The sequence below is a fragment of the Stenella coeruleoalba genome (assembly GCF_951394435.1).
Source record: "Stenella coeruleoalba genome assembly, chromosome: 17".
Lineage (NCBI taxonomy): Eukaryota > Metazoa > Chordata > Mammalia > Artiodactyla > Delphinidae > Stenella > Stenella coeruleoalba.
In genome coordinates, this window is record NC_137163.1 from 1,623,450 (window position 1) to 1,644,526 (window position 21,077).

Below are 21,077 nucleotides of genomic sequence, written 5' to 3' on the forward strand. Positions count from 1 at the left end.
AACCTGAGCCCCCTAGCAGGTGGGTCTGAGCGGGCAAAGCGGGGCTCCCAGGGCAGGGCTGGCCGGTGGCCCACTGGGCCCTTCCCTTCCCTTCCCGCCCCTGTCCCACCTCACCCAGCGCCCTCCCTCTCACCTACCAGGGCACAGAGCGATGTTGCAGAACTTGGTTTGCTTCTCCGGGCCCTCACAGGGGTTGCCTCCAAACTGGGGTGGCCTGCAGGTGCGCGTGCGGTCCCGGAAGCCGCGGCCGCAGGTGCTGGAGCACAGGCTCCAAGGCGACCACTCGTCCCAGGCGCCATGCACTACGGAAGGAACAAAGCACTCTGCGACCCCTGTCTGCCCGAGCCCGCAGCCCGGTCACCCGCCCCTGATGCCCCGCCCTCTGACCCGGACGCCCCGCCCCCTGCTCCTGTTATTCCCCCGCCCCCCACGGCGCGCCGCCCACCTGGACACACAGCGGAGTTGTTGCACAGCCGCTGCTCCCGCAGGGGCCCGCTGCACTGCGTGCTGTAGGAGGACGACACACAGAAGCGCGTGCGAGTCTGCCAGCCCTCACCGCAGGTGCTGGAGCACACGCTCCACGGGGACCACTCCTCGGCCGCGGGGTCACCTGTGGGCCCAGACCTACAGCATCACAGGCCTGCTGCTGCCCCTGCAGCCGAGCTACGGTCAGACCGTCAGGCGGCCGCAGCAAAGCCCTTGAGCACCCCACCCGTTTTTTATTCTCGACAGTCGCCTTCTCCTCACACCACTTCCCCTAAATCCAGTGTGCCTGGAGACAAGAGCCTGGCACCTGAGAGGTTAGTCTAATTATGGAAAATTATTAGTCATTACTTAGAAGCAACAGCAATTAATAACGTATAGTACTTGCCCAAAGACCTAGTCCCCTGAAACCAACTTTCCCCACTTCCCAGGGTTTTAGTGCATTTGCGTTGTCAGCCCCGCCCAGCCGCTGCCACTCACCTGTCTGCGGGGCAGGAAACCCAAACTGCTGCAGCTCGTCTCCCAGCTCCTCGCGCCGCCGGGCATCCGTGGACCGCAGGGACTGGCTCCGGGAGTTGGTGCGCCCGGCGGCTGCAGGGCGGGTTCAGGTAAGCGTCCAGGCCGTGGCCTGCAGCCCCCGCCCTGCAGCTCTAGAGGGGCGCTCTCGGCCCTTGGTCCCTCGGTCCCCAGCCGCAGCGGGGTCCGGGCTTGTCAGCACCAGGGCCACTTGGCCGCACCGGACAGGTGGGAAACTCGGGACCAGGGCACCCTGGCCTGGCGCCAATCCCTGTCTGGTCCAGTCTCCCCTGCCCTGCGCCCCTCCCTCTCTTCCTCCGGGGCCCGCAGGAGTCACCTGCGGGTCAGCACGTCTGAATGGCTACTGCTCTCCGCTGCTGAGCATCCCGGCAGCGATCCTGCCCCCCGCGGCCCAGCCCCGACACCCCAGGGCCCTCTCCAGGCTTCGGAGATGAGCTCCTCTCCCCAGGAAAGTTCGTCGGGGAAAAAACAACCCGAAGAATGACAATCTCATTATAACTTGATTTAATTTTATGGAAGCAGCTAAAATATGCATGAGGTCATTAGAGAGCCTTATTAAAGAAATACATCCTGGAGGCAGCATCCGGCTGGGACCGTCGGGTCTGGCCAGGGCTAGGGATGGCGGTGGCGGAACAAGCCCCTCAGCCGGCTTTCCACGTGCACCCCAGAATTCCCAATCCACAGTTGCTAAGAAAGGCCCATCCAGTCCTAACACCGGGTCCCACCCTTCCTCCTGGGCCCTTACTTCTACTGGTCCCGCCCCTGGAAGGCTCCACCCTCTGACCCCGCCCCTGTCCCAGGTCCCGCCCCTCGTAGCCCAGGCCTTGCCTGGCCCGGCCCCGCCCCGAGCGCCCTCCCTCCCTCCCTCACCTGGCCAGGCCCTGCCCGCCCCTCCCCGCCCTTTTCCCCGCCCGGCCCGGCCCAGTCCGGGTTCCTGCCTCCACCTGACCCCGCCCCGAGCCCCTCCCTCCCCCGGCTCCGCCCGGGACCCGCCTGTCCGCGCACTCACGGCCGCAGGCCTTGCGGTTGCACAGGCGGCCCTCCTCCAGCACCCCCTCGCAGCCGCCGCCTTCAATGCCCGGTGCGGGCAGGCAGGTGCGCGTCCGCGTCTGCAGGCCTCCCCCGCAGTCCCGCGTGCACTCGCCCCACAGGGACCACAGCTTCCAGCCGCCTGGTGGGGACCAGAGGGCAGGGGTCAGGGCCAGGGGCAAAGGGCTGCGGTGTCTTTCAGGGAGTGACCTCTAGGGGTCTCCCAGGCAGGGATCTGGGGCACAGCAGCCCCTGCGAAGAGGCCTCCGCGTCGGAACCAGCATAGCACCCTGGAGGGTCAGCTAGGAGGCAAGTGTGGGCCTGGACGGGGTTGATGATGGAGTGTGAAGCAGAGGCCGACAGGGCCGGGAGGGGCAGAGGTGCCAGGCAAGTTGTGGTCCGGGGCCCACCCCACTTCTCTCTGGAGTCTCTGTGCTCTCCGGCTCTGTCTACAGGCACCTGGGCCAGGGTCTCCACTGGCTTTGAATCCAGGTCCCCAGTGTGGGGCTGGACACAGAGCTGGAGCCCCAGGTGGGTCTGGAGAATGAATGAATGAATGAATGAATGACACCCCTGCCCACCCCAACGGCTGCCTTATATCGAGGGCCGGGTGATGGGCTGGGGGCAGAGGGGCTCTCCTGCCTGGCACCGAGCCTCGTGCCCTGCTGAACCCCCTCCCCATGGTCCTCAGTCCAGTATCCTCTGAGCCTCAGTTTGCTCATCCCCCCATCCCCTGCCATGACCCATGTGCTCATTCCCCCAGCTCCCGCAGGGACACCAGAGGTGACCGAGGTCCCACCCCTGGTAGCCGAGTGGGGTCTCACACCCAGGGCCCCGCCAGACGGAGCGTCCCCCAGACCCAGCAGACACTGGCTGCTGAGGGCCTCCAGGCCCCTATGGCCACCCTCCTTCAGCCCTCTCAAGGGTCTTCTCCATCCCGGCCCCGTCCCCCCAACCATCATGACCTCGTGCCCCTGAAGTTCTGAGCCCCTTGGTGGCCCCAGTGCCACCAAGGACACTAAGAGGGACAGCCTCAAAGTACTGGGGAGCCATTGAGGGGTGAGAAGCAGGGAGGCCACACATCTTGGGCCAGAGCTGGAGGCTGCACTGATTCGCTCAGGAAGGGGCCGCTTCATCCAGGCTTTCTGTTCAAAGGCCACACTTAAGGTGCCCAGATCACTCCTGCCTCGAGGGACTCTGGTGCCGCCACCCCATTTGTCCTGGAGAACCCCAGGGCCCCTACACTCCCAGCATAGCAGGGTCAGGGCAGACTCAACAAGGGCACGCAGCCTCACCGAGCACCTACTTTGCGCCGGGCACCCTGCACACAGCCAGCCCCCCCGACACGGCACCCATGTATGAGGAGGCGAGGAGATGGCATTGCCAAGGCCCAGCACTGGGAGCTGCACTAGAGCTGGGCCACTGCCCCATGCTGCCTGCTCACCCGGGGCTGGAGCAGGGGAGCCAGGCTGGCCGAGGGCAGGTCACACCTGGCCCAGCAGGAGCGTCCCTGATGCCTCCTGGAGGCTGGCTTATCTGGGGAGCACATAGGGTGGGAATGAGGACTGTGCAGATCCTGGAGGGTGGGCACTGGAGCCGAAAGGCCAGGTTCACATGGTGGCCCCAGCACCCACGACCATGGGATGGTTAAGTCCACCCTGCCCTGGCCTCACACCCCTCGCCAGAGGACGAGGGCACTACTTCCTAGGACTTACACCTGTGAGGGTAAATGGCAAGAAATGGCTGGGCGACGACAGGTGTGGGCGTCACTGGGGTCGGAGTCGATCCCAGAGAACTCTGATTGGCAGCAACTTGGGCGTCCAGGTGCTCTGGTCTGTGGAGGGCCGCTTGAAAGGTGCCAGAGCCCCTCCCAGTGGTCCCTGCGCCTGTGCTGGGAACCGACCAGCAGGGGGCGCCAGAAGCAAATGAACGGGAGGCGGGGGAGGGAGCCCAATTTCCCCAGTTTGGAAGGCGGGGCTCATTTCTCCCTCCACGCCCCCAAGCCCTTGAGGAATCTTCTCTCCCCTTGCAGAACCCACCCTCCCATACGTCTCACTTCCCCCTGAGCCCAGAGACGAAGAGCATCAACGGGCCAAGGGCACACAGAAGTCAAGCCTCCTGTCCTCCAGACTTGCCATGCTGGTGGGTCACGCAGGTGGGTGGGGCAGGTGGGCGGGCCGACGCACCCAGACAGGGACCCGTAGCGGGGGCCGGCTCGGACCTTAATCGCTGTCGTCTGGGGGTGGGCGTGGACCCGGCTCTGCCCCTCGCGCACGCGCAGTAACACTTGGTTCCTAGCCGTGCAGCGGCGGCCCAGGGAGGAGCGTCTCACTCTGTGGGAGCCCGACTGAGCTTTGCAGGGACCCTCGCTTCAGGGGGCCGAGGGGCCCGGTTCTGAGCCCCTTCCTGGGTCTGGGCGTGACGGCTTGTGCTCCCACAAGGGAGGCCTCTCTGCTCCCATTGTTCAGATGGGAAGATCGAGGCCTGCCCTAGTGACGGGATGCGCGTACTCCCCCAGTTACGAGGGGGCCGAGCAGGAATCGCCCAGGTTGTTGGACCCGGCCCATACACCCTTCAAGGACGGTTGCTTCCCTCAAGGCCGGCTCTCAGGGCGGCATCCTGGGCAGGCGAGTACTGACTCCCCCACCCCTGTCTCCCCCACTCCGTGCCAGATGCCTCAGGAACCTCGAGTCCCAGTCCACCCAGGAACCAAGTGCTCACCCCACTTACAGCAGAGCAAACTGAGGCTCAAAGAGGGGTGGTCCAGACAGTCAGGGGCTGGCGATTCCCCCCCCCGCCCCCGGAAGGAGGATCTGCCCTAGAGTTGAGGAGGCATGGAGGCCCGAGCCTCAGAAGACAGGCGCCAGGGTCCCCAGGGCTGAGTAAGAACCAGAAGTATGGAGGACGCTACACAAATACGACTTCCTTGTGGACAGAAATGTCCATGCCCTGGGGGTGAGAGACAAACAGGCCAGGGCCCCAGGGGAGGGGGTGGGGAGCCCCCAGGTGCACACGGCAGGACTGGTGGGCAGGACTGGTGAGCGGCTCCGCCCTGAGGCTGCGCAGATATGGGGCCCTCACTGCTGCCACTCTAGGTGCCTTCACTCTGGGGACCATCAGCCCCGCAACCACGCTCACCTGGCAGGTGCAGACAGGGAGGCCAAGTTACCCACCGGGCGGACAAGGAGAGGAGCTGGGACTGGACCCATGATCAGATTCCAAGCACTCCCCCTACACTGCCCCCCAGGCAGAGGCTGCCCGCCAGGACCACCCCCAGCCTGGCACTCCAGGCCTCAGTGGTCTCACCTGCTGAAGCCACCCTGTCCCGTCATACTGAGACAAAGGAACAGGGAGGCCTGGAGTCCAGGGAGACAGGCCTGCCGGCAGGGACAAAGTGGACACGTCCTGCCTGGCCCCCCTTGCTGCCCCAGCCCAGCCCCCGCGCGGAAGCCTGAGTGACGCGGAAGCTGGAAGTGGGTGGGAGAGAGAGGGTGTCCATGCTGGCTAATCGCGGGATGCCACTTGGTTCCCATGGCAACTGCCGCAGAGCTCAGTCTTTCAGGATAGACTCAGGTTAGGCCTCCGCTGCCAAAACACCCACAATTTCAGGGCTGGTTACCTTGGTGACCCAGGGGGTGGGGATGTGGTGGGGGGAGGGGGAGGAGAGGAGGGGTCATATCGGGAGAGGCCAGGCAGGGGGTCCACTGGCTCAGAGCACAGACTGCCCCCCAGGCCTAGCCCTGACCCTGACCACACACTGGGCCTTAATCCTCTTCACAGATTGCCTTCTGATCCTGGACACAGGATCCCTGATCCCCTGTCACATACTGAGCCCTGATCCCAGTCACGGACCGATCCGACCTTGGCCGCACTCCCACCACCGATGAACACTCGGTTAATGGTAGCTGCTATCTCTGTTATCATTTTTATTTTTAACGTGTGTCCCCCCCACGGCTGACACCTGATAAATGTTTGTCAAGCAAATGCAGCCACGACCAGGGAATTACCCAGGCAGGGCTCCTGGGGCCCGCAGCGCTGGGCACAGGGGAACTCAGGCCACCCTTTCCTGGGTGGCCACGGTGCTCCTGGGCCGGGTGGGCTTTGAGGGGGCAGCAGAGGAGTGGGCAAGGCTGGGGGGTGGGCTGCCCCTCCAGGCCCGGAAAGAAGCCGCCATTCTTCCCGGGCTCAATGCCCCCTCTGTCTGGAAGCCTCATTTCCATCTCATTAAGGGATGAATAGAGCCAATTAATGGCCGCCAGGCAGCCTTGGCCGCCCAGGAGAGAGAGCACACGGAGAGGGGGGCTCCTGGCCCCCTTCCCACCCCGGTGCCCCAGCCTTCAGGCCATGGCCTCCCTGGTCCCTGCGCCCTCAGTCAGCTGGGATGAGGGCGCTGGGGGGGAGGCCCTCTTCCCGCTGGGCCTTCCCGCCTCCTGGGTCCCCTTTGGAGGAGGGGAGCGGTGCACTTCCCGTCTCCTCCAGCAGAGGTCTCCCCAGTCTAGCAGGTCAGGCAGCACCCGGCTGGGGGGTCAGCCCCTGCCCATTCCCGCCCCGCCCCTTCCCCGACCGTCAGGCCGGGTTCCGTGCACATCCACCTCGGCGAAGTCCAGCCCCTGTGCGGACCCCTACCCCCCACCGAGTGAAGGTGTGTACTGCGGCTTGCAGGCTCCTCCTCTCAGCCCCCTACATGGATGTGCAAATGAGGACCACAGGGAAACTGGACAGCTCCCTGAAGCCCCTCTCCAACCCAATCCCCAGTCCACAGCGCCCCTGGCTCCACAGGTCCAGACCTGGTGCATCCTTCACCAAGGCCTGCAGCTCCCACTATCGGGGCCCGAGTGACCAGCAGTCTGCCCAGCTGCCGCAGGCACCCCTGGATCTCAGGACGGGCTGAGAGCCGTGCCCACTGCCCACGGGGCCACTTGCCAGAGAAGGAGGACAAGGGGGTCTCCTCCAAGCGTGGCAGAGGCGCCAAGACCCTATGAGCAGGAGCTGTGCCATCCCTGTTTTCACAGAAGGGAAGCTGAGGGGCGACTTGGCCCCGTCTGCGGGGTTGCTCACTTTCTCAATGCTGCTTTCCCTGAGCCAGGCAGGTGCCCCCTAAGAAGGGTGCCCGTTACAAGCTCGAAGGGCTGGGTCCCACCTGGCTTTGCCCTTCGGCGCTGGATGACCTGGGCAGGTCTCTTCTCCTCCCTCAGCCTTGGCTATACGGCCGACAGCGCTTCTCCCCACCTTTTAGGGAAGTGGGACCCCAGCAGGGCCACAGCTTCCAGTCTCCCTGGCCACCGGGTGGTGTGGGGTGAGCTCTGGCCGCTCGTGGCAGTTCCTCTGTGGGTGATGCCCCGTGCGTACTTATTGTTTTCATGGGGTCACATCTTGCTATTTCCATCTGGAATGGGGGCTGTCTACAATGGAGCCTGAAACCTTGTTTTCCAGATTTTTCTAAATTGCCCCTTGTGCAAAAGCGCAGCTCCCCTGGCTGGGATGACAAACCCAGTCCTGGCAGGGAGGCCCTAACCCTTCCTACTCCCACCCCGACCCTGCTCCCCACCCCCAAGCGCCCAGTTGCCCCCAAACTCCAGAGACACGCCCTTCCCCCTGGGATTCCCCACTCGTCCCTCCCCCCAGCCCAGCTCCCCTCCACAACCTGCAGGCCCCAGAGAGGGCTCGCAGCCTCCCCCTGAGGGAAGTTGTGGGGCATTTAGGGTTGGAAAGACTCCAAATCCCTTGGGGGGGGTTTCAGGGCAGGGGCGCCCCAGCTGAGAGGCGAGGGGCCTGGAGGAGGCGGGTGGAGCGCTCGGCATCTCCCCTGGCGTGTGGCCTTGGGCAGGTCACGGCCCCCAGGCCGGCATCGCGGCCCAGCACATGCCCGGGATGTCACACACTCACACGCTCAGGCTCCAGCCCACCCCCCACCCCCCGCCCCATGCAGGCATATGGAGGGGGCACATGGGCACACACACACAAGGAGACACACGCACGCTCACCCCCAGCCCTCAGGATGAGGCTTCTTCATTATCTTACATGTCACTTCTGCAATAAAATTCTTTAATTAAAACGTGAATATTTAAAACAACCCTTGAGAGAAACGGCACATCTCACCAGAGGCAGAAAAACGCAGAGAGACTCTGGGAGGGGGAAGGAGGGACAGCCCGAGAGCACGCGGGAGCAGGCAGGCAGCGCAGAGGGGCAGCCGGCGGGGCAGGGGAGAGGGAACAGTTGCTCTGGCCTGAGGAACGCTTGCCAGTCGGATGCGTGACGTGGCCATGTGGCATTTGGACAGGCCGGGCGGGGGCAGGGCTGAAAATGGGCCACGGGCTGGCCTGGGCCTCCTGCTTGCTCCGGCTCCGGCTCCGTGGCTATGGAGGGACGCGCCTGACCCAGCCTCCCCTGGCATGCGTGAGGGGACGCAGCTCCCTGGGCACAGGCTCGGCAGGCAAGATACGGGGTCTGGATCTGCTGTGTGTCTTCTGAATTACTGCTGGACCTCTCTGGTCCGTATACCACCCCACCCCTACGCACACATGAACACACACACACACATCCTCTCCTTCTTGCAGGAGAAGCCCCAGGCAGGACCACCAGGTGACCAAGAGCTGGCTCTGCTCTCTGTCTCCCCCTTACAAGCTGTGTGACCCTGGCTGCTGCCTTAACGTCTCTGTGCCTCCTTCCACTCAACAAGAATTAATCAAGGGCCTGCTGTGTGCCAGGTACTGGTCCACACACGGGGCTTCGTCAGAGAGCAGGGCAAACTCCCCTGCCCTGTGGTGGGTACATCCTGGCAGGGGCGGAGAATAAGGACACAGGAAATTCTCCAGTGCTCACAGGCGATACCGTGTGGGAAGAGAGAGAAAGAGGGAGAGGGAGAGAGAGTGAGGCGACAGCAGGGCTGCGGCTGCTGCCGCTTTCCGCAGCAGGGCCAGGGCGTCTTGAGAAGGTGCTATCCGGGCAAGCACTCGAGGGAGGGGCCCTGCGGGCACGCGGGGAGGGCGTTCCAGGCCAGGGAGCAGCCCACGCAAAGGCCTTGGGCAGGGAGGCAGGTGCCTCGCTGGGGAGCCATCTCTGGGCAACTGGCAAGAGCTAACTGGTTGAGATGTGGGTGCTTCCTGCACAAAGGAAAACGCAGAACGCGGCTACTGCCACTACTAAGATCAGGTTTACTCCCAAGGTCTCAGAAGCATCAGGACCTTCTGAGTCCAGGGCATGGGCACGGGGTCTGAGCTGCCTGTGGGCCTGGGCGACCATGTCCCGTGCCCCCCGCCCCGCAGAGTCGAGCTCCTCGCTTCATGGTGGCAGCCCCAGCCCTCATGCCCTCCGAACTGTCTTCCACGAGACTGCCAGCCCTGCCTCGTAGCCTGGACTTCCGCTTTGTCAGGATTGCTGAAATCGGCTCGCACAGAGCCAGCCTAACACACACACACACACACACACACACACACACAGCAAGTACATACCACAAGTGCACACCTGCACACGCTCACATGCACACGCGCACAAACACGACGCACTGCACACAGGCACGCACACATGTATACACCAACCATACACTCATGCACAGACTCACACACATGCCCGATGCACTGCACACACGCACACACACACCGTGCACGCACAGCACATATACTGGCAACGTGCATGTGAACACATAATACATGCCGCGTGTACACACACATGCACGCACGCACACGTGTACACATGGATGCACGAACACACACATGCTCACGTAACACGCGGCAACACACATGCACATGGGCGCATGAGCACATGCACACACACACGCACGCCTGCCCACCCCTTTCCAGCACCAGTTCCAAACATGCCCATTCTCAGAATCTCTGTGCAAGCCCGAAGCACCCAGCTGTGGTCTCCAAACAGCTCCGCTCCTCCAGTCTGCCTCTTTGCCCCCCAAGCCCTCTAGATCCTCTACCTCATAGTAAACACAGATAGTGGCATTGCATCACTGACGTTGCTTCTGCTTAGAAACACTTTCACCCCAGTTCTCATTCCTCATAACAATCAAGAAAAGAAGACTTTTTACTCTTTCCATTTGAAAGACAAGGCCGGGGGACACAGCGAGTGTGGGGCGGGCTGGGATTTGAACCTGACCTGGTCCTATCCTGGGGCGCCAGGTCCCAGGCTCCCTCTCAAACGACATTCCCACCAGATGACCCACGGGCCTGTCACGGTCAGGTCCCGCTCTGTCCTCTGGATCTTCCACCCCAGCCCGGTCCTCCCCGCCACTTCCCCACCTCGGCCGAGGTCCTCACTCCTGGCCAGAAACCTGGGAGGGGTCCAGCCGTCTCCTGCCTCCACGCCCACATCATTTGCATCAGCAAGTCCGTCAGCTCCACCCCCCCCAAGATCCTCCCGCTTCCTCCCACCCAGGCCAGCGTCTGCTCCCTCCTGGATGCCTGCAGTGCCCTGTCCCTGCCCCGGATTCCCCCTCTGAGCCAGACATTGCATGTACAGCCCCAGCGATGTCACCCTTCTGCTTAAAGCCCCCCATGGCCCTTCAGCTCTCATGATAACATGCAAACTCCGGCCAGGAGGCCTGTCCACCACCGTACCCGACTCCAGCAGCAGGGCCTGCTCCCTCCAGCACCAACGTCACAGCACCACAAGCTCCTGCCACTTGCCACACATGTATCACACCAGCCCCGTCCCCTTGACCTTCTCCCGCAAGCTCCACACGGCTCCAGCTGTACCAGGTATCTACCCGGCACGGTCACTGCCCCGAGATGCTAACAGAGAGCAGCTCTTGCGCTTTGGTTTCCAGTGTGGGCCAGGCCCCAGGGCAATCAGGTCTGAGGTGACTGAAGAGTCCCTCAAAGCACTCAGCACTCTGCCAGCGAAGACGCTGAGGCTCAGGGGCAGGTGACCACTGGGGAGTGGCTGAGCGACATGTCCGGCCAGGCCGCTGCCCCACTGGTCCTCCTGTATCCGCCCACCTCCCAAACTAGCCGCCGGCCCGGCATCTCTGCTCCATCCTCCTCCCTGCCACACCCTGAGGACCACTCCCACCACCACGCTGCGGGGTCTGCCCACGCCAAGGTCACAGTGACCTCTACCTTGCCCAGCCCGAAGGTCAGCCCTCCCAGCCTCCCACGCCATCGCTGGGGGCCCTGACACAACTGATGGAAGATGGGGCTTTTCTGCCGGCTTCCTGGACACCACACCGCCTCCACCTCCCGGGGCGCTGCCCGTCTCTTCCCTCCTCTCCTGATCCCCTCCAGCTATGCTCACCGCTCCACGGAGGTTTCTAATCTGGGATCCACGGCCCGGGGCCCATGAATAGAACCATGTTCCAGGATAGCTGGTTTCCTCTGTAACCCCACGTAGCTTCTCTGATGCCTTTACAGACGTCACTCGGAGGAATCCATCGGCCTTACTGGCTCCGGAGACACCAAGAGCCCTGGACCATGTCACCTGGTCTCATGGTGACCTGCCCGCATGAACGCCCAGCCCAGCCTGGCCCCGGACGCCTGGCACGCTGTCTGGTGTCTCAAACTCCACGTTCGGTGAAGAGCTGTCCCCTGACGCGGCCCCAGCCTCTCGAGACACCCTGGGCGTCCCGCTCCAAGCACGCACAGGGTCTCCCTCCTGCCCGATGCCAGGGGGCCCGCTCGGTGTCCCATTCCACTGATGGCGCCCTCCTGTGCAGGTGGCCGTCTCACCGAGGAACCCAAACTGCTAAGAAGGTGGGACCAGCTGAGCACACGCCCAACCCCACCTTTGCCCTGCCCTGCCCTCTGACCCACACGGGGCTCACCCGCACCCCTCCCAGAACCTCGAACATGGCCCCCTGACCTCCAGGTGACATGCAGCCCCGCCACCAGGGTCCCTCCCCCTGCGGTGTCTTCATCACCACCTGACGTGCCTGTTTCTTGTGCTTTGCCGTTTAACACCGCCCAGACCCAGAAGGCAGCTCCACGAGAGCGAGAGCGGGGCTTTTGTTTTGTTTTGTTTTGTTTTTGTTGTTTCTTGTCTTCCTTGCGTGTCCCCGGCGCCTAGAACACCTCACAGGCGCTGGGTAACTAGCTGCTGCTTGACGGTTTGCATGGCTGTAACCAAGTGCAAGCCCCACACTGCATCTCCTTGACCACATGAGTCCACTCTGCTCACTTTTTCTCCCGTGTCCCAGGAGGCCCCTGCAGACCCCGGCCACAGGCCACAGCAGCCTGCTGGCCCATGAGAATGGTCCTGCCTGCGAAAAGGGAGGGACCGGGAGGGACCCTCCCCGCAGCCAGGAATCTAAAACTCCCTCATCCTGGGAGAAATGAGACCCGCTCTTCCTTCCTTCCCTCCCTCCCTCCATCCCTCCCTCCCTTCCCTGAGCACTTAGCAAGCACCACCCATGAGGCAGGCACCCCAGCACCCTGGGGGCCAGAGGCAAGCACCCAGGCTGCCCATTCTCAGCGAGCCTGCAGAGAACTTCTCTCTTTGCACTTGGCTTCCCCGAAGTGCTCGGGGGATCGGTGGCCAGGGCAGCCCTGCAGAGAAGACCCTTCCCACCCACCGTATGCCCAGAGAGCCACCCCAGGGCCTCTCCTAGCCGTCACTCACCTGGAGCGCCATCCCCGCCCCGGTCCTGGGTCAGGCTGGTGAGGCAGTTCTCGGGGCCACCAGCCACGCCGTCCCTCAGGCAGACATCCCCGCGAGGCACCAGGGAGCCGGAGGCAGGGTCGCCGGTGTCCCCGCCCAGGCAGGCACAGGGGGTCTGCATGATGCCACAGGGGTGTGAGCTGCGGCTGCCAGCCAGACAGGCGTCCAGCCAGCGGCACAGCATCTGGCAGGCGGCCCGGCTGGGGTTGCGGTTGCCCACGACCAGGTACTCCACAGAGAAGTCGTCGCTGGGACCGGGGGGCCCGTCCTGGGGCGCGGGGCCGTCGTCCTGCGGCGGCCGCTGCCGCTGCATCTGCAGAAACTGCTTGCTGGCCTGCAGGAAGGCCAGGGGCGCCGAGGGGTCGCAGAGCCTCAGCACCTCGTCGAAGCTCTCCACGCCCAGGTAGGTGCGTGTGGACTCCAGGAAGGAGTCGAACTGGTAGGTGCGGACGCGGCTGGGGCCGCTGCAGGAGGGCGCCTTGGCCACCTTCACGTAGAGCGTGTAGCGGCGCGGGTCCGGGTTGCGCAGCGTCCAGGAGCAGCGCGAGGCGTTGGCCGGGAACACGGCGGCTGCCGAGAAGTACCCGAAGAACTTGCCCTGCACCAGCGTGGCGCACGGCTCGGCCCCGGGCCCCGCGTCTGTCCCCGCGGCCGTGCCCGCCTGGTGCCCCAGCAGCAGCAGCAGTGGCCCGAGGATCCAGAGGGCGCCCGGGGCGGCGGCCTGGCCCCTCATCCTAGCTCGCGGGGCCGCCAGGGTTCCGCCGGCTGGGCAGGCAGGCGCGAGCCAGGCCTTGACATGCCAGGGTCCGGCAGCAGCGAGCGGAGCGGGCCGGGGCCGGGGGCAGGGCCTTCAAGCGAGGGCAGGAGGAGGAGACGGCTTCAGGCGACTGAGTGGGCAGGGGCGGCTCCTAACGTCCGGGGCCCCAGTGCCTGCCTGTGGCCGCCAGCAGCAGCTGGAAGAGAAAGAGCAGAGAGGGTTCGTGTGAGCCCCCGGGGGAGGCTGGGACTTGGCACGCTGGGGGCAGTGCCCGCCCCGGGCTCTGGGCCCCCGACATAGGCCCTGGCCTCGCTCTCAGGCACCTGCTCTGCCCACCTGTCTGTCTGCCACCTGCCAGCATGTCCACCTGCAGGGGCAGGAGCCAGGGGCCGGGGCCCCTCCTCCCCCACCAAGCCTGAGCAGGAAGCGGTGGGCTGCCCTGGCCAGGGCCGCAGGCCGCAGGGGCCTCGGCTGTGCCCGTCTGGCTGGGCAGCCTGGCGTGGCTCCACGGTCTCTGGGCCCGACCGCCTGCCGTGGGGCGGCCACGGAGGCCATTCTGCCCCTGGGCCTCTGTGGCCTCTCAGACCGTACCCCTCTCCAGCCCTCTTTCAGGGAAGCGTCTGCAAACCCAGCCAGAGGGGAAGCAGGGCAGGGGAGCAGAGGAGACAGGTCATTCCTGCCGTTGCCCAGCTTCCCTGCAGCCCCGCCCCTCTGGGCCTTGCCCGGTGCAGGTGCAGAGACCCCTCCCACTTCTGCTTCGTCACAGCAGGAGTGACCAGTTTTTGGGGGGTGAGGGTAGGATTGGTGCCCCGTCTCTGGGTCTCTGGCTGTGACTGTGACATCCACCCACCTCCTATTGCCCCCCCTTCCTGCTCACACAGCCACTCAGGTGCCCCCTTTGGCCCACCAGCCATGTTCCTGCCAGGGAGCCTCCCTCTCCCCGCCCCGGAGTCACCTGCCGCCACCGGGACCAGGCTTCGGCCTGCCCCTCCCCACTTAGCCAGGCCGCTCCCTGCCTCCCATCTCACGATGAGGAAATCAAGGCTCAGACGGGGTCACAGGCAGGGGGCGGCAGTACCCACACTTGAACACCCCCAGATTGACCCCAACCTTGTGGCCCTGGGGTCACCTGCGCTGCACCAGGAGTGGGCACTGGCTGCGTGCCGCCGGCTCACACCTGGGGTGGCGGCAGCTCCCGGGCCAGGTCAGCAGGGACACAGCGGAGCCGTCCCGGGCCCGGGGAGCCAACGCTGCCCGTCCTGACGCGCCTCCACGTGGACCCTGCAAAGCTCCTTCTGCCTAAACCTCAGCTTCCCCACCCTCCCCCCAGAGCCCCTGCTGGGCGTCGTCCGGGCAGCAGCAGCTGAGCATGTGGGCAAAGGGGGGGGAGCCACGGCAGCCCCCCGCAGCCCGCCTGGCCTGGTGCCGGCGCCTCGGCTCCGCCGACCGTGCGCACGCCAGCCGCCTGCCCACAGGGACTCGCTGCTTCTCGCTGCCTGGGCCCAGCTGGCCGGCGACACAAGGTCGGTCACTGCTCTGCAGTCCCCTCCTGGCGTCCTTCCTGGCAGGCCTCGTCGGCAGAGCAGGGAGCTGGGCGTGGGCGGCCTCGGGCTGGCCAGGATGGCTGGACACGGGCTGCCCCGCTCATGGCAGCGTGGACTCGGCCAAGGCCCTCGCTTCCCAGCCTCATTCTCCCGGCATGAGGTCAGCGCTGGACCTGCGGGTTTACCCAGAGATGGGGCAGCAGGCGCCCGCGGCAGGGGCTCCGGATCACCAGGGGCGGCCCTGTGGGGCTCTTCAGTGGCCAACGCTCAGGTCCCCTGAGGAAAGGACTTGCAGACCCCTCATGCAGACCCTGCACTTGGCCCCTGCCTCCAGGAAGCCCCTCTTCTGGTCGCGCCTCTAGGCCATCCGGGGGCCAGCCTCGGACGCCAGCATAGCACAGCCGCCTGCCCTGGCCACCCACTGCCATGTGTGGGAACCGAGAGGCTGGGGCCAGGGTCCCACAGTCAATCCCAGACCTAGGAGGCTGCCTGCAGGGGTGGCCATGGCATCCGAAATCTCACCTGAACCCCAGCCCCGGCTGCAGCGCCCCCTCCCTTGGTCCCAGGCTGGGACCTAATGCAGCCACCAGGCCCCCAGCTGGGGCCCCAGCCCCGGGACAAACCCTCTCCGATGCCCCGGAGAATCCCAGGTGGAAGTCGGCAAAGCCCAGCAGAAACCTTGATCACAGTCGGGCGTTTCCCCAGCACCACCCTGACCCCCGCCACGCGACAGCTGACTCCTTCTGACTCATCCCCCTTGACCTGGGGTCAAGGCCACCCCAAAACACAGCACCTTCCCCAGAGGGGCCTGCCCGGTCCTGAGATGGCCCAGGCCGGGCCCGCACTCTCCCCTCCCCACCCCAGCCCCTGGCGGCCCACGCCACAGCCCTCCCGTGTGGAATGTGGGTACAGCCTGGCGCACACACCCGGCCTCAGGTGTCTCAGACACTCAGCCTCAAGGCTGCACAGCTGCCTCCACCACCCTGTGGGCTCGCAGGCCTGGAGGGGCGTCCCAGCCAGGCCCAGCGTGGAGGGAAAGCACAGGAGAAGCAGGGCTCGTGGCGGGGAGGGGACCAATGTTGGGCTCGATCCTGCGCGGGGCACTCTGTCTCCGTAGGAGCAATCCTGGGGCCCCTGCTATGGCGCGGTTGTGCGGACGGGCACGTGGGGGCCACAGACGAACAACCTTGGTGGGGGCTTGCTGGTGCTGGGCGCCTGAGGCAGGGTCTGGGCCCAGGTCTGCCGCACAAAGCCCCTGCCCTCTGAGAGCTGGCACTGCCCTAGGCCCGGCAGAACCGGCCCTGATCCTGCCCCTGTCCCAGGGCCCGCGGGAGCTGGGCCGAGCCGGGGCCCTCCTAGCATCCCTGCTGGCTGGCCCTCATCCACGCCAGCTCACTCAGCTCCTTGAGGGCCTGTCAGGGGAGCGAGGCCCAGCCCAGGGTCCCGCACAGCGGGCGAGAGGGAGAAGCGAGGATGAGGTGCGGGGCAGCGCCCCGTTCAGAACTGCCCCGTAGAAGGGCGGCAGCACAGGGCTTGGCCTGGGGGCGAGGAAGGAGGCAGGGCAAGGATGTGCAGGACGCAGAAGAGAGCGGCCCCGGCCCCGGCTGGGCGCTGCGATGTGGAGGCGACGCTGCTGGCCTGGACCCTGGGGAGGCGCCCATGGGGACAGGGGCTAAGTGGCAGCTCAGGACGCCTCACCCCCGGGACTGAGGCTCTGCTATGAGCCTTCGACAGGCTCCTGGGGCCAGGAGACGGCCTAGCAGGGCCCGCCCATGGGGTGTTCACACAGGGTTCCACAGCGCCGACCACTGGGGCCACCAGGGGCCAGGCCTCCTCTACGCCTCCCGGGCCTTGGGCAGGGCTCTGCTGGCCAGAACGCTGCCCCAGCTCCGAGTCTGAGTGCCACAGAACTGGCCTGGCCCTGCCTCTTCTGGCTGGGTCTCGGGGCAGAGCTGGGCAGGAGGCCCAGGCCGTCAGCACGGACAGCTCCCGTGCCTGCCAGCGGTCACTCACCCTCCACCTGCCCGCACCCCACACCCTGCCCTCCGCCCCGCCCCCAACAGACCCACAGGTGCTTTCCAGAGGCTGAGGCCTCTCCACCCCCATTAACTGCCTGCCTGAAACCCTGCAACAAGGCCTTGGATAAACGGCTCAGAGGTCCCCTCTAGCCTTGGTCCGGGGGACGCCCGTGTCAGGCCCCAGGTCACACAGCCGTGGTGGAGGCCGCCCAGTTGAATCCCTCCCAGGCCCGGGCAAGCAGAGCTGAGACGGGGTGGGGAGTGCAGGGGAGCCCCTGACCCCACCTGGCACCCAGGGATAGTGTCCTGGAGGGGGCAGTGCTGGGGAAGGGTCCCGGGATGAGGGGGACAGCGTCGACCTTCACTGGGGGATTCCTCTGATGGGGGAGGGGGCACAGGCAGGGAGAGCCGGGGGGAGGCTTGTGTGGTGTCTGGGCTGGGAGGGTGGTCAGAGGACAAACAGGGTCATGGAGGTGACCAGGCCTGTAGCTTGAGCATGTGGGCCATAGGCGGTGGGGACCCTCGCTGAGCTGGGGGGAGTAGACGTGTGCCGTACATGTGCACGCACGTGCGTGTGCAAACACCTACGTCTCTGTGGGCGCACATGTGTGTGCGTGCCTGCACTGGGTCTGCACACACGCACACGTGTAGTAGCACGCTTGTGCAAGGCTCCCAGCAGGAGGAGGGCTCAGCGTTTAATCATGGGACGCGCAGGGCAGTGGGACAGGGACTGGGGCTGGGAGAGGAGTGCTTGCCTGGAGGGGGAGCCCATGGCCAGGACGGAGCCCCACGGAGGCCAAGGCAGGGCCTCAGAGAAGGGCCAGGCCGGCAGAAGGCCGGCTCCACACTGGGTGCAGGTGACTGGGGCTGTGGCTCCCCCGGGCTGGCTCACGCCTGCTCCCCTCGGCCACACCCAGCGCCCAGGCCTCCGCTGGGGGTCAAACTCTACAAGCCTGGCGACCACAGGTGAGGGGCCTGGAGGAGGCTCCTGGCCTCGGGGCCGGGGTCCAGCGAGGCTGCGGGTCGCTCCTCTCCAGAGGTGCTCACGGGGGGACTGTCTCCCTGGGGCTGCAGGCCCCCTGTCTGGTCCTCGGGTTCCCATATCCCAACCTGGGTCATTGCGGCATCCATCACCCCCTGCCCATCTTGGGGTCCCAAGGACGGTGGCCAATTAGCACCCAAGCCCCCTCAGGCCCCCGCCTCTCCCATCACCTTCTCAGGGCCAAACTGCCCTGCTGCAGGGAAACCCTCCTGGTGTCTGGCCCCCACCCCTTTGGCCAGCCTCTGCCCCGAACCTACCACGCGGCCTCTCAGAGCCTGCAGGGTGGCCTCGGGGTGAGGGGTGGGGGACCCCAGAGAGCCGACCACGGCAGGCGGAGGACGGGGATCTGGAGTCACGGCGACGAGAGAGGGAGACGGTGGCTGGTTACTGAGCGCTGACCGCACACGGGACCCCAGGAGGCAGGAGCAGCAGCGGCCCCACTTCACAGCTGGCAGGGTCGCCGCCCGCTGAGGGGTGACGCGCCCTCCTCCCACCACCGTCCCAGACGTATCTGCGCACGGGGGACCATCCAGCCCCTGGCCTCGATCAGAAGCCCTGGGCGCCTCAGGGGCGTGGGCTGGATGCCCACCCATCAGCCTCCAGAAGCCTCCAGCCTCACCACAGTCCGTGGGATTCCCCCCCCACCACCACCCCCCCACCACCCCACCGCAACTGTCCAACACACAGGCCTGACCCAGGCCCTGCCTCCATCCCTCCCCACCCACCCCAGGCCGCCAATGGCATCCCCCGACACCAGCCACAAAAGGCGCTCTGTTGTCCCGCCCGGCACTCTGAACAGTGCCCGCCTGTGTGTCCTGGGGAAGGCTGCACTGGGGGAGGGGCGCGTGGGCATCCGCGGCTCGGAGCCGGCGGCCGGGTGGGGCTGGGAGAACACGCAGGGGAGGCCCCCCGGCGGCACCTGACCGCCCAGCGGGGGCCGCCCTCCTGGGCCGTGGCAGGTCAGGCCGACAGGCAGAGCCTCCGTTCATGAGCAGAGCTGGGGGCGCCGCTCGGAGATCCTGCCCCCAGCCCTCCTGACTGGCGTGTGGCGCACCCCAGGCCTCCCCCAAGGAGGCCCCGGCCATGTTCCACTCACAGCAGAAAGGTGGAGCTTGACAGTGAGGTATCCCCCGGGGCGGGAGGGGCCGCCTGGGCGGGGCGGGGCTGCCGGCAGGGAGGCCTCCTTCCCCTGCCTACCTGCCTGCCTGGGCACAGGGGCTGCCAGGGGAATCTGGCCGGAGGCCAGGCAGAGCTCCCCAGGAGGAAAAAGAAAGGTGCCCCGGAAGGTCCACTGCTGGGGGGTGGAGGGAGGGCCCTCTGGCTCTGCTCCAGGCCTCCCCGTGCACACCCTCACCCTCATCACACCTCTTCTTGCCCAGGAGCCTGTTACCCCAAACCACCTGTAGGCCTTGAAGACACCCCGTGCCCTCAAGCTCCCGGGCTGCCCCCGCTGCCCTGGCCCCTGCCCAGCAGACACCCACCTGTCCTTCAGGACACGGGCCAGATGGCTGTCCTAGAAGCCTTACCTGAGCCTGCCGGCCCCCTCCCGCTCTGAGCTCCACTGCGTCCTGCGCCCCGGGCATGCGCACACGTGGTTGCATACACACGCACACGATGCCCTCGCGTGCACACAGACACGCTCTCTGGAGAGTCCCAGGCGGGGACAGTGAGAGCGTCTGCCCCATCAACTGGGGCAACCCCCGGAGCGGGGAACTCTCCTGAGGAGGGGAGGCTCCTAAAATTCTGGGTGTGACATACGTCACTGCCCTCTCCCCTCTGTGTCCCCCTGCTCGGTACCCAGATTAAGCCCCTGTTCCCAGAGAGGGAGACACACCTTCCACGCCCGCTCAGCGGCTGGCCTACAAGTGATGCCTACCCACACCCCACGCCAGGATCCGTGCCTGAGGTTCCCAGGAAGGGGGGCTCATCCAAGGTCACCTGTCCAAGGCCACACGGGGAGGGTGTGAGGACGGTGACAAGATCAGAAGAGGCGGTCAGGAAGGGCCCTGGCGGCCGGCAGACAACACTGAGGTCCCAGGGACGTCCCGGATAGGCCTGGCCAGGTGGGGACGCAGAGGTCCTGACAGCATGGAGTGGGGAGAGGGGGGATGACAACAGAGGAAGGGGGTGCTTAGCCTGGACGTGCTTCAGGAAACCCAGGTCTCCTGGCTCCTGACGTCCCCTGTACCCACCCTAATGGTGCCAGCAGCTGTGGCAGGACTGGCCGTCCCAAGACGTACCTTGGTACCTGGTGCCCAGAGGTATCAAGGCTCCGGACCTGGGCCTCCCCGAGACCCACGGGGCGCCCTCTCCCCTCTCTCCAGGACGGCCGAGGTGAGCGAGGGTGGCAGAGGGCGGGCCCGGAGGAGAAAGGGCAAGCCAACCTGCAGCCCACGGTGAGCGCCGGGGAGGTGGACCCCAAGACCAGGACAGGACTGCGGAGGGACCAGTGTGCGTGCGCGGGGGCACCTATGCACACGCGTGTGCAGTGCGTGAGGGAGCGTGTGCGCGGCAGCAGGGAGGGTCGCCGTGTACGGGGTGAATGTGTGCAGGTGTGCACGTGTGTGCGTGGAAGGCTTTCCGGAGGCGCCCCTGCGCGCTGGGACCCAAACGGTCAGGGCTCTGGCGGGGAGCAGGGACAGCGCTCTCTGTGTTCTGAAGGCACTCGCATCCCTCTGGGACAACTGGGCCCTCCCCGAGACCTGCACTGGCAGCCCCGCCCCCCAGGGCGGCACCCTCCCGCCCGCGGTGTGCTTTCCCCGGCGGCGCCCGTCCTCCCCTACCCTGGGAGCCAGGAGGACACTGGGACGCAGGGACGGCTCCCTAAGAGATCTGAACCCAGGGGTTTACACTCAGCTGAGGCCACAGGCCCTGGGGTCTCCCTGCGAAGCCCCGCCCTGCAGGGGGCGGGCCTTGTGCCTCTGTCGCCTGCAGCTGCGCGGAGGCAAAGGCCTGGAATCAAAGTTCCAATGGGAAGCTCTTCCCCTCTCTGGCCTTACTTTTCCAACAACCGTAAATGGGCAGTGGGTGGGAAGAGGGGCTCTCCCGGTGCCCTGCAGCCCCAGGGT

The 21,077-nt window shown here is 65.8% G+C and overlaps 1 protein-coding gene across 1 annotated transcript in view; it reads right to left on the minus strand.

Annotated features, from left to right (window-relative positions):
- The window catches only part of ADGRB1 (adhesion G protein-coupled receptor B1), an 83,131-nt gene that overhangs the window by 57,539 nt on the left and 4,515 nt on the right, over positions 1-21,077 (minus strand). Inside the window, exons 2-6 of the mRNA XM_079901932.1 lie at positions 12,610-13,601; positions 2,030-2,191; positions 964-1,074; positions 446-610; positions 138-302 (exon numbers count right to left, since the gene is read on the minus strand). Of these exons, the coding sequence (XP_079758058.1) occupies positions 138-302; positions 446-610; positions 964-1,074; positions 2,030-2,191; positions 12,610-13,381 (1,375 nt within the window). The 5' untranslated portion in view covers positions 13,382-13,601. The remainder of the gene's footprint in view (positions 1-137; positions 303-445; positions 611-963; positions 1,075-2,029; positions 2,192-12,609; positions 13,602-21,077) is intronic.